General features: G+C 51.4%; 1 protein-coding gene across 1 annotated transcript in view; it reads right to left on the bottom strand.

Annotated features, from left to right (window-relative positions):
- Positions 1-13,242, bottom strand: part of ITGAE (integrin subunit alpha E) — a 50,336-nt gene that overhangs the window by 30,730 nt on the left and 6,364 nt on the right. Inside the window, exons 2-7 of the mRNA XM_032498040.1 lie at positions 10,250-10,370; positions 3,031-3,122; positions 1,784-1,851; positions 1,311-1,428; positions 941-1,084; positions 443-558 (exon numbers count right to left, since the gene is read on the bottom strand). Coding sequence (XP_032353931.1) covers positions 443-558; positions 941-1,084; positions 1,311-1,428; positions 1,784-1,851; positions 3,031-3,122; positions 10,250-10,370 — 659 coding nt within the window. The remainder of the gene's footprint in view (positions 1-442; positions 559-940; positions 1,085-1,310; positions 1,429-1,783; positions 1,852-3,030; positions 3,123-10,249; positions 10,371-13,242) is intronic.

The following is a 13,242-nucleotide window of genomic DNA, read 5'->3' as shown; positions in this document are numbered from 1 at the left end:
ATCTCTAAGCCAGTAGGGGGCGAGGAAGGTGTGATGGTAATGTCTCCCAGTGAGTAACAGGCTGCTCCCTGAATCCACGTCCCTGTGTAGTCCCCCTCCCCAACACTGGCTCCAGGATAGGCCATGTGACTTGCTTTGGCCAATGGGGCATCAGCCAATGTGATCCAATCAGAGGCTTGAAAAGTGCCTGCCATGAAAGAGTTGGGCTGAGCTGCTGAAGGCACAGGACCCAGACAAGTGATGGTACCTTAGGCCCCCCAGGCAAGAAACCAGAAGTCTGCAGCTACAGGAATAACTCCAGCAGAACCACCACCCTGCTGAGCCCAGCCCAAATAGCTGACCCACGAATATGAGCAGGTCACTGGGGGGTGCTTTGGGGTGGCGGGTTCACTGCGGTGGGTCACCCAGAGGCTGTGTGAGTCCAACCCTTAGGGAAGCCCACCTCAAAGCACTTCTCATAGACGTTCTTCATCATGTTGGAGATGAAATCTTTGGCTCTCTGGAAGTCTGGGGGATCGATGCTTCCTGAGCCATCCAGGATGATGGCGATCTCGGTACCTGGGCCAAGACAGGGAGCAGGTCAGGAGTGGGCGTGGCATTCGGGGCAGGAGTGAGGGCACCCACCCCACTGAAGCTCTGAGGGCTCAGTTCAGGGAGGACGTCGATGATGCTCCCAAGAGGGAAGCCTTTGTCTCAGGGGCAGAGACAGTCAGAGGCTGCTGGGGCCCTAGCTGTGTGTCACTCCTCACACTCCCACTCCCTGGGTCTCGGCTTCCCCGCCTGTAAGAGAGAGTGGGGCAGAGCTGGGACTGGCCAAGCCTGTAGAATCCAGCCACTGCTCCCCATCTCCCAGACCTAGGGCCCCTCATCCCTGGAGGTCACCAGCCTAGGGGTCAGCTCTGACAGCTTCTGGGAGCAAGCTAGATCTGCCTCTTCTTACCTGCTCCCTCCTCCTCCTCCTCCTCTTCCTCCTCCTCCTCCACCTTCAGAGCCCGGCGCTGCCTGGCTCTGTTCTCCGTGCTGCCTTCTTTGTTCCTGGAGCAGACTCCAGCATCCACATGGGCATCGGGATCCAGGAGACTCTCTTTAAAAAGTACACATGGACGAGCCCAGGGTCAGACGGCCTCCTGTTCACCTCCAGACAAGCCCACACTTAGCTCTGCCCTGGTTCCCTTCACAGAGGCCTAGACCTGCTGGCCCTCTCGGGGCCTCTGTGTCCCTCTGCACCTGCAGTGGGCTGGTGCCTCTTCTTGGAGACCTAAGGAGAGCTCTTCAGAGCTGTCCAAGGCCAGAGAGGGTCCAGTCCTTACCAAGGTTGGAGAAGTAAACCTGGGCCCGGGGCTGGAGGTCAGGAGCCAGCAGGCTGCAGTTACCCGTGAACTCTGAGCTGAGGCTGTGGGGCTGCCGGGTCGCCACTTGAATGCAGATCTGGAGGAGGGGGAGAGGGAGAAGGAAAAGCCTGGGTCACCCCAGCCCAGGGCCCCTAGTCGCAGCCATCCCCTCACCCCCATGCCAGAACCAAGGGCCTCAACCAGGCAGGGGACACAGGAACAGCTTCCTCACTCCTCAGCAGGGGTAGGAGTCAGTGCTGGGACCGGTGTGCTGGGTCACATGAGGACCTGCGTCAGAACCACCATCAGCCCTGGGGTTGGCACCAGGGAGACAGCTGGGCTCAGCCCCGAGAATAACATGCCAGTCAGGACTGGTACCCACAACGGGTCGACACAGGGGTTAGCACCAGCCTCCCTGAAGCCCTCCATCCTCCCATGCCACGCACACTCACCAAAACACCATGCTGGTTCCGGACAGCTGTCACTCCCCGGTACCTCCTTTTTGGGATGGGGACATGCTCTGAAACAGGTAAGCCCAGGTAAGGAGGAGGGATGCTGTGAAGCAGCCTAGGAGCCAAGGTCAGAGGGCACAGGGCCATCTTGGTCAGGGCCCCATGAGGAACCAGTAGCCCCTCTGGGCAGCCTCTAGAAGCTGGATAGGGGGGCCTTCAGGGACAGGCCTCTCCCCCAGGCTCATCCAGTGCCTCATTCAGCATAGGCCCCATGATGTCTGCTCTGTGCCCAGCCTGTGACAGACGGTGACAGGGACCCAGAGAAACAGACCTGTTCCTTGTCCTCCAGGGGCCCTGGGTCTGCTGGGGCAGGCAGGTGGAGAAGTGCCAGCCGGCGGTGTGTGCGGCGCTGGGAGGACCAGCTTTACAAACCGATGAGCCCTTCTCTCTCACAGTCCTGTCTCTGGGGACTCTTACTGCCCCACACCCCCGGGGGCAGAGATGTAGCTCCTCCTGCTCCCCGCTCTCCACTGTGGGCCTCAGGAGACTCATTTCTGAGTCACAGGATCACTCAGTCACCCTACTGGACCATGTCCCCTTCTGAGGCAGAGATTGGGGTCTCACAGAGCCCAGGACTCCTCCTTACACAGCCATCAGCACAGATAGGCCTTCAGTAGGACTGGGTGGGGTGGGGACAGTTTGCTCAATGAGTGAACCAGGTCCATTCATCTGTTGATCAGTGTGACTGAGTGCCTCATCTAGGGCAGGCCCCTGCTAGATGCTAGGGTGGCCACAGTTAGATCGGGAGGGGAAGGGGTGGATTGCATTGAGGTGTGATGAGCTGGGATAGGTTGGGTTTCGGAATCAGGTGGAGTTGGGTTTGCATCTCTGGTGCTGCCCAGATGCGTGACCGTAGTCATGCTGGAAACCAAAGGCTTCCTCTTCTGTAAAATGGCATGGTTTTGAGGGTTAAAGGTATATGAAGCACTTAGCAGAATGGAGTATTCCACACGTTTCAGGTATCATTTTTGCTGTTAGGACTGGGTCCAGAATGGTGGGTTGGCGACGAGGGTTGGGAAGGGATGGGACTGGGCATCAGGGTGGAAGGCTTGCTGTCGGTGGTGGTGGTGGGGCCTGGGGTGGAGGGACTGGGTTAGATGGGGCTGGGGCTGGAGTGGTTGGGCTGGATGAGTGGGATTCCTAGAAAGGAGGTCCTCGAGCATTCCCTGGAGTGAGGGCTGACTTACCAACTGGTTGGCAACGGAGCTCATCGTGGGCAAGGGAACATCGATGCAGGGGCTCTGCTGTCCTGCTGGTACTGGGGCTGGTGACCAGAAGCCTGAGCAGATGGGTAGGCAGCAAAGTTGATCTGGTCAATGATTCTCTTCTCCTCCCTGCCTGCCCAGGCCCAGTCTGCCCATTCCAGGCCCACAGACCCACAGGCTCTCTGTTTGGAAATCTATAGAGAAGCCCAGACCTGGAAAGGCAGGCAGACTTCCAGCCCGGGACGGCGGACCCTGCATCACGTGGGAGGCATTTGCTCAACCTCTACCTTTGCACAGCTCCAGGCAGGAAATGGTTAACTGCATCCCCTCTCTGCCTGCTAGCCCACCCTGACAGACATGGGGGTGATACCTGTGGTACAGAAAGACTCTCTGCTCTTTGGTGGCAGTGGGGAACCAGGAAGCCACCAGCAGCATATTTGGTTCTGTTGGGGGCAGCGCTGGCTTCCTAGTGGTGGCCGGGGGCCTGCGCCATCTGGCCTCAGTGACAGTGCTTCCCGAGAAGAGTACACTGGTGCCCTTAGCCTATGGGTTGGTCAAAACTGGAGGTTTCAGTGGGTGGGCACCTCAGCCTGATTAAGGCAGCCTCCAGAGATGTAATTGCTAATGGCAGACTCTGCCCCCTGCCCTGAGCACAGGAGGACAGCAGAGAGCCAGTGTTGGCCGAAACATCCTCACTGTCCCTGCTGCCCAGGGAGGTTTGGGCTGCCCCAAGACAGGGAGAGAGCTCCCCATCCCAGGGGTTGTGAGTAGTGGGTATTGGGGAAGGCGCTCTGAAACTGGGCTTGGTAACAGTGAGCCAAGTTCAAGGTCTTTATGCTGAAGGCAGTAGGAAGCCACAGAGGACTTTGTAAAGGGGAAGTGCATGATTAGTCCGTGTTTATAAAGGGGAAACATGATGAAAAGGTAAAAGTGAGCTACGGTGGATAGGGGGCAGGAACGAGGTGCTGTTTCCACTTCCTCACCTCCCATCACTGGACACTTAAAAAAATTATGATATATGTCATTCACTTATCTCCACGGTTTACAGAAGAATAATAAAATCCACACCTGTGTGTGCCCTAGCCAGTCCACCCCACCCCAAGCTGACTCCTGCCCTCTGATAGGGTTCCTGTCAAGGTCAGCTGTGGTCCCCACCTTGCCAAATCCAAGGGACACCTTTCTGTCCTGATCTTCCTCAACCTCTCAGCAGCCTTGGACATAAGCAAACATCTCCTCCCTGAAACACTTTCGTTTTGATTTCCCTTGACCTCTCTCATTACTCCTTCCCAAATGCCTTAGCTTGCTCCTTCCATTGTCTGACTTCTAAATGTCACTGGTGTCCTGGGGCTGGGTCCTTGTCTTCCTCTCCAGCACGCTCTAGGGATCCCTTCCAATCCCCTGGCTTCAATATACCTGTCAGTGCTGAAATTCCCGCCTTTGTATCTGCAGCACTAGCGTCCCTCCAGCAGAAGCCAGACCAGCATAGCTGTAGAAAGCAGAATAATGACCCAGCACCCCAGAGAGGTCCAGGCCCTAATGCCCAGGACCGTGAAGAAGCTACTTTTTAGGGCAAAAGGTGCTTTGTAGGTTTGATTAAGTTAAGGATCATGTGATGGGGCAGATTATTTGGGTGGGCCCAATGTAATCACAAGGGTCCTTATGAAAGGGTGGCAGGAGGGTCAGAGTCAGAGATCTGAAGATGAAGCAAGAGGCCACAAGCCAAGGAAGGCAGGCAGCCTCCCCAGAAGCCAAAAGAGGTGAGGAAACGATTCTCCCCTCGAGCCTCCAGGAGGAACACAGCCCTGCTAATGCCTTGATTTCAGCCCAATAAGACCCATTTCGGACTTCTCCTGAACTGCAAGATAATACAATTGAGCTGTTTTAAGCCACTAAGTTTGGGGTGAATTGTTACAGCAGCCTTAGGAAATGGATAAATAACAACTGCCCTTCGTCTAATAGGCATTTCAAACTTAGAAAGTCCAAACAGAACAACGGCCCTGTCCTCCTGTGCTGGACCTTTCCACCTCCCCGGCCACAACGCGGCACCACCAACCACTGCATTCTGGAGTCTGAAGCTCGGGGACACCCTCGCGTTATCTTTTCACCCATGGCCTACATCAAATTCATCAGTAAACCCCGTCGGTTCTTCCTCCAAATTACACCTAGAGAGCATCTCTTCTGTCTGTTTCCCCTGCCAGCATCATCTTGCCTGGTCTATAGCAACAGCCTCTTAATTGGGGTTGGGTTTTGGGGGAGGGGTTAAAATTTACTCTCAAAAGTTACACCATGTCACTCCCATTACAGCAGCCTCCCACGCACTTAAGAAAAGAGTCCGCCGCAGCCCGCGGGGGCCTCGAGCCATCTAGCGCCACCCCGCCTCTGAGACGCCCCTCCCGCTCCTCTGCTCTCCCAGCTCTGGCTCCACGCTGGCTGGCTCCTCTTCCGGGACTGCCCCCAGCTTGGGCCCTCTGCCTTGCTGTACCCCCAACTCTCCCCAAGCCTGGCTCATTCTCATCCCTTGGCCTCGCGTAACTGTCACCTCCTCACAGACGCTTCTCCAGCCGGCCCCACCTCACAACCCATTTATTCTGCTTTGTATCACCCTGTTTATTTCCTTCTCAGAACTTGTCCCCATTTGAGAGCGTCCTGTTGACTTGTTTGTGTGTTTATTACCTATCTCCCCCCACCCTGCCCCCAGACTGTAAGTTCCCCAGGGAATCTTGTCTGTGTTGTTCGCCATGTTATTTCTAACATCTGGAACAGTGGCTGGCACAGAGCAGGGGCTCGGTAAATATTTGTTGAATGACTATTGAATGGCAGCCCAGGTAGCAGGTGAGGGGGCCAATCTGGGGCAGGGCTGAGGGGTGGAGGGCGGGTGCAGCTGAGCTCTGTGGGCTTGCAGCTGAGCTCCCAAATTAGGTCGCCTGCTCAGCAACCTGCCTCTTTCCCCAGACCCCTCCCCAGCCTAAGCCTCAGCCCTGGACCCAGCACCTTAATCTCTCCTCCCGCACAAAGGTGGGCTCAGAACTTTGCTCCCGCTCGGACCATGTTTTGCTAGGGTAGGTGCAGGCCTGGAATAGCCTTGGCTCTCCTTCCTCCTTCAGGCCCTGGGCCCAAGCTGTTTCTTCTGCCTGCAATGCCTTTTACCTTCTTTTCCTGCAGAACAGTTATCCCAAATGCCAGCTCCTCAGGAAGTCGCCCCCAAAGTAGGACCACCTTGACCCTATCCAAGCTCTCCAGGAAGCCCTCACTCTTCCTTTATTCTTAGCTTTTGTTCCCATGTAGATTGCGAGTTCCCGAGAGACAACCATGTACAGTTGCACAGGCTGTGCACTGCAGAACCCAAGATTGCCATACATATTGGTCATGCTATGCTGTGGCCTGGGGCCCAGTCTGGGCTGCCCCTGCAGCCTAGCCTTTTAAATACCCCCACCGTGGTGGGTGGTCTCTTGAGCTCCAGATTTATCGACTGAGTGACTAACAAATTCAACAATAACTGAACAACCATCAGCTGGCAGCCCCAGGGACCCTATTACACCTGGGCTGGGTGCAGCACGTCTCCTGCCTACCTTCATCCATAACCCATCTTTGTCCTCAGAGTCTATTCCCATCCCGCCCAGGGGGAAGGCCTTTATATTCCACTCCACCCCGCTGCAGCTCCCAATGCAGCCAGCCAAGGCTGTTACATCTTAGGGAGAAACAACGTGAGGGAGTGAGAGGGACGTGTCATCCTCACAAGGGGAGCCCAGCTGGTTCCTCTGTGGCTCCGGGGCGGCCGGCAGTGCGTTTCCTGCCCTGTGCAGCAGCCTGTGGTCTCAGGCTCCAGTGTCTGCATCAGGAACCCAGAACTGCCTCCCACCACATCCTCCTTCCCTGCATGTTCAAACCCACGAGCCCCCCACTCTGCTTCAGCAGGTGTTCGGGGAGGTTTTCTTGCACGCAGCTGGGCTCTCCCTGCCACCGCTGGGTGGGTTGAGAGCCTTCTGCTCCGAGGGCTTCAAAGTCCCCCATCCACTGTGGTCTTTCAGTTTGGCTTCTGAGGCAGGGGACGTTAAGGACTGTTGGGCCTGAAGCTGGTGTGGTGAGGGCCCTGCTGGGGTACTGGTGGGAGGGGGCTGGGCAGGAGACGGTCACCAATAACTCGGGCTGAAATCTGGCCTTGACAAGTCGGGGGAGCAAGCAGAACGCTCACACACTGCAAAGTTTGCAAAACTGAATGCTGACCTAACCCAGAAGGCATGATCCAGCAGTTCCACTGCTGGATACGTGCCTGATAAAAAAAAAAAGAAGTGCCCTCACCCAGCAAAAGAAAGTGCGGAGCTGTGCTGTTCCTCATGGCCCAAGGAAACTGCTAGAACACTCCTCATTAGCACCGTTCACACAGAGGAAAACTCTAGCAACCGCCATGAGCACCACCGCCTCAGGCAACGCCAGGTCAGACTCCTAGACTGCATGCTGAGGGAGAGGAGTCTGACAGTAACAGAGCACCTACTGCATGCCTCGTTTATGACACGTCCCAAGAACAGGCAGAGCCGGTCCGTGGCGATGGACGGCGGGGACAGCGCATAACTCTCCCCGCCCGTACTGTGCCTGGAGGGGAGCACACAGCTGCTGGGGGCTTATGATAGGCGGGCCCTGTTCTGCCTCTTGATCTGGATGCCGCATCCGTGGGTGGCTCACTTCGTGAACATTTCCTGAGCGGCACGCGGACGACGTGGGCAGTTTTCTGTGTGGCAACCAGAATTCATCTTAATTCATCTTCCTGTAGCCAGATACTTCCTAAGGACCTCATCACCCTCCCTGCTTCAAGCCTTCTGGCTGCCCAAACCCTCTGTGCCGAGGTGGGGGACAAGGCACCGCCCACATCCTCCATCCAATTTCTCATGGCTCTCAGCCTCAGCCACTACACCTGCCCAGCTCCCCAACCTCACTCAGGCCTTCCAGACTTCACCCAAGCTGTTCTCAGTCCCGACACCCCTTCTCATGCCTTCTCACACCAATCCCTACTTGGCCCCCAACTCCCAGTGTCGATGCATAGTCTCTGGAGGAAGGACACACGTGCCACTGCATCCCCAAAACTCCCTGGACGTCCCCACAGAGCAGCCATCACTCCTCTTGCCATCGCCTGACTTGTCTGTTTCCCGCATGAGCCTGGAGCTCCATGAAGGCAGGGACTGTGTCTCCTTCACTGTCTTCTCCCCGCAGCTTTGCCTGGCACTGAGTAGGTGCTCCTTAAATGAATGAATGAATGAGTGAATGGGCCCTGCCCTCACCACTTAAATCTAATGGTCACCAGCTTCTTCACTGTACAATGAGGAAACCAAGCATGGGGTCCAAGCCCAGGTCCAGGGCTGTGAGGCTGCCCCAGGAGCTGCCACCGTCCACCCATCTTCCACTAAACAGAGCTCTGCTCAGCCAGGAGCCCCGAGCACCTCACCGGGCTCTGCCCCAAAGCCCTCCGGACCCCCGAGCTCACGGTTCAGGTGTGTCGGGTTTGAAGGAAACCCTGGATCATCGGCCAGAAGCAAAGCAGTGGGGGTGGGGAGGGGTGGGGAGGGAACCAGCCTGGGGCAGCTGCAAGCACAGAAAGAGGCCTATGACCCACAGGAACCAGAGGGGGGAGGGGAGGGACCGCTCTAGATTGAGGGTGACCAAAGAGACAGCAAAGATATGCAACGCATGAACCTTGACCAGACCCAGGCTTCAAAACAAAGCAGCTCTAAAAGTCGTTTTGGTGACAACAGGGGGACATTGGCATGTGTATCGTGACCCTTCACGGCAGAACTTCTCCTAAAACCAAAGACGTGCCTCTGCATCAGCACCACTCTCACCGTCTGACGGAGTTCACTGTGGACTTCCTCGCTTATTGTCTGTCTCCCCTGAGTTTAAGGATTTGTGTCTGCTTTGCTCCCCGCTGTATCCTCAGGGCCCGGCATACAGTAGGTGCTCCATATAAACATTTGTGGCGTGAATGGCCGTGGTATATATTATTCTACAACTTGCCTTTTTCATCTTAGATTGATCCAGTTCATAACCATTGCACTCATTTCGTTCATCGAACCTGCTTTTAGCATCATGTCGGATGAATCCCACTTATTCCTTCCAGTTTCCAAGGATGCAGATTTCCCGCCTCTCATGGCTCAAAACAATGTCACAATCAACATCTTTACGTGTGCCTGAGAATGTCCCTAGGGCTGGTATCTGGGAGTGGAATCGATGAGTCAAAGGCCACGTGCATCCTCAGCTCTGCCCGAAGTGGCAAAATGGTGCTCCAAGGTGATTCTACCAACTCACACGCCCACAAGCTCCTGCTTCACCACATCCTTACCAGCAGAATGGTGTCAGATTTAAACTGTTTTGCTGATCTAATGGGTGGGTACAGGTGATATTTTTAAAATATAAGGTAATGTGTATTGATCTTAAACTTGGCCAGAAATTGTGCCAAATCCTTTAGGTGCCTTAACTCAAAGCATCCTTGCAACAACCTGGTGAGGTCAGAAAATATCACCCCACTGCAGAGATGAGAAACTGAGGCTGCTGTAAGTCTAGAGCGAAGCTGTCTCTGAACCACAGTGACCAGACCCACAGCGTGCCTCGTAACCGCTCTGGCCTGCCTCATATTTTCCATTTAAAAAAAATACTTTTTGTCACTTGTCCAAACATCTATATAGAGCATGTGTTACTTTTGTAAGGGGCAAAAGAGCCTTAATAAATTTTTTAAAATTATTTGATGACTTTATTTTGTAGCCTTTTGAGTAAATGATAACTTCTCTTTGATCCCTGGGAAATTTAAAAAAAAATTTTGTTGTTTGTTTTGGGCGAGGTACTTAGGTTTATGTATTTAATGGAGGCACTGGGGATTGAACCCAGGACCTCATGCATGCCAGGCGCCTGTGCTCTACCACTGAGCTATACCCTCCCCCTGGGAATTTAATAAACTTTAATTTCAGAGAGTTTTTTTAGTCCCCCCACCCCCTCATCCCTGGTAGTGAAGGGGGTCCAGGGTGAGGAGAGGGGCTCTGGCTGGGAGGACTGGCCCTGAGCTCACAGGCTGTCTCCTGCACGCCCTCCTGAAATTAACAGGAGGTTCTCCCCAGGCTGTGGGGTGGGGTGCCAAGGCCTTGTCAGGGACCGTCTCAGGCTCAACAGGACCCCTTAGTCCTCACACCCCACTCCTTCTCGTCCACCAGACCCCACTCACCAGGTCTGGTTGGTGCTGGAGTCTTGGTGCAGAAGGGAGCTGAGCACGTAGGGGGCGCCTCCCTCGGGAGTCACCCAGGTCTGGACCACATCCACGTTGAAGGCAGCCACAGGAACCAGGCCTGAGGAGAAAAAAAGAATATTTAACAAAAGAGGCACCACTATTCCATCAAATCCTGAGGTGTGGTTATCCCCATTTTACAGATGAAAAAAGCAAGATTCCCAAGGATATTTTTTCCCATGGGAATAGGGCTGGCATGAAGGCGTGTCTGACCCGAGCTCCTGATCCTCCTACTAAACCAAGTTGTGTTGGCACCAAGGCCCCTTCCTCCAGGAGGCCTTCCTTGGTTATCTCCCAGAGCACTGTCACCTTCTCCCACCTCCCACTGTGCACTTTCTACACCTGCCACAGAGCACATGCTCAACACTGTGTCACGGACCAAAGTTCAAACAGACTATGGGTCCCGGGAGAGGGGCTGCATACATTCTGTCTACGTGACCCCCACCAAGTGACCCAAGAGAAAACATATGTCCTCAAAAACAGCTGAAAAAAAAAAGAATTTTTATAGCAGCTTTATTTGTAACAATCCCAAACTGGAAACAACCCAAAAGTGCATCAACTGAGGAACAGATAAGCTGGCGGTGGTGTATTCAGAACATGGACTACTGCTCAGGAGTGAAAAGGAACAAACAGCTAACACACAGCAGGAGGGGTGACTCACAACAGTCACTGTGCTGAGTGCAAGAAGGCTTATGTAGAAGGGTACTGCGGAATTCCATCTATGTGGTGTTCTGGAACCAGCAAAACTAATCTATAGTAAAAAATACACTGCCTGAGGGAGTCGGGGGTGAGGATTAACTGGGAGGGGACAGGAGGGAGCTTTCTGGGGTGATGGAAGTATCCTATATCTCTACAGGAGTTTGGATTACAAACGTGTGCATTTGTCAAAAGTACATCAAATGGTCCACTTAAAATTTGTGCTTTTCACTGTGTGTAAATTTTACCTCAAAAAAAAAAAAACCCAATAAGCAAATATTGAACTCTAGTTGATAGGTATGCTGAAATGTTTAGGGATGACCTGTACTGATGTCTGCAGTTTGATCCCTTTAGAAACCCTTTGGAGGTGTCAACAAAAGCTGAGTATACATGTGACTCATAACCCAGCAATTCTACTCTTAGGCATAAACCCAATAGAAATGTGCTCATATGTTCACGAGAAGACATGTACAAAAATGTTCACAGCCCCACCTCTTATAATAACCCCAGACTGCAACAACCCAAATATACGTCAACAATAGAAGAAAATGAATAAACTGTGGTGTATTCACCAAGGGAACACTCTAAGGCAACGAAAATAATTAATGAAGTGGGTGGATCTCACAAACGCAATGTTGGATGAAAGATGCCAGAAACAAAACAGAACACGTTGTATAATTCTATTTATACAAAGCTCAAAACAGGCAAATTAATACATGGTATTAGAAGTCAGGAGAGTGGTTACCCTTGGGGGTAAGGTCATGGCTGGAGGGGCTGTGAGAGGTACTTCTTGGATGTTGGTAATATTCTCTGATTCTCGAAAGGGGTACCAGCACATGGATTCCATTTAATTTGAAAATTCACTAATCTGAATTTCTCCATTTTTGTGTGTGTTCTCTTCAAAAAAAAAAGTTTACATTAAAAAATAATTGCAGGAGGAGGAGGGATAAATTAGGAGTTCAGGATCAACAGACACACACCACTAGATATAAAATAGATACACAACAAGGGTTTACCATATAGCACAGGGAACTATATTTAATATCTTGTAATAACCTATAATGGAAAAGAATCTAAAAAAAAGAACATATATACACACATATATAACTGAATTACTTTGCTGTACACCTGAAGCTAACACAATAGTATTAATCAACTATAGTTCAATTAAAAATTAATGATAATAATTGCAAGTGTTTGAAGCACATTGAATATATAAAAATTCCAGGGATTCATAATAATATGCAAAAGACAGAGAGAAAACAAAAACAAACCAAAACATGGCATTGAAGATGCCAGAAAGAGAAAGAAAAATATCGTATGATATCACTCATATGTGGAATCTAAAAAATAAAAAGAAAGGAAAGAAAAAAGAAGACACTAATGAATTCATTTACAAAATAGAAACAGACTCTCAGACATAGAAAACAATCTTATGGTTATTGGGGGACGGGGTGGGAAGGGATAAATTTGGAAGTTTGAGATTTGAAATTGTTAACCACTATATATAAAAAATAGATAAAAAACAAATTTCTTCTGTATAGCACAGGGAACTATATTCAGTATCTTGTAATAACCTTTAATGAAAAAGAATATGAAAATGAATATATGTGTATATGTGTATGTGTGTGTGTATATATATAATATATATTTTACATATATATATATATATATATATATATATATATATATATATATATATATATATACACACATGCATAACTGGGACATGATGCTGTATACCAGAAATTGACACATTGTAACTGATGGTACTTCAATTAAAAGGAAAAAAAACGCTGTATTATCCACCATTAGAAGTACTGAGGGCATCACCCCCTTATTCTGAAAACTGTTTAAGGAAGAATATTAAGCACTTTTCTAGACTTTTCTATCTGAGCTGCATTTCAGGGTCACCAAATAGTCCTAGCTGACGAGAAAAAGTTCTTCACAGAAGAATCATTACTAATGAGTGTGGCTGGAATAACAGAATCGTAACACAATTTTGTAAGGCACAATGAAATGCAGTAATTAATTGTCTACAATCATCCATGGATAAAGCTACTAGATGAAAGTTCGACAGAGCACTTTGCAATTAGGCTGACACCCCCTGAGCCCACTGGCTCATCTTACCATCCCTCAGAGTGGGTCCCCCAGGCCTGCGTGCCTCCTGGCGTGACCCCCTAGGAAGATTACTGGAGCCCAAGACTGCATTTCTAACAAGCTCCCAAGTGATGACC

This window comes from Camelus ferus, chromosome 16 (genome assembly GCF_009834535.1).
Source record: "Camelus ferus isolate YT-003-E chromosome 16, BCGSAC_Cfer_1.0, whole genome shotgun sequence".
Classification (NCBI taxonomy): Eukaryota; Metazoa; Chordata; class Mammalia; order Artiodactyla; family Camelidae; genus Camelus; species Camelus ferus.
The sequence above is the reverse complement of the archived record's forward strand: the minus strand, read 5'-3'. Positions and strand labels throughout refer to the sequence as shown.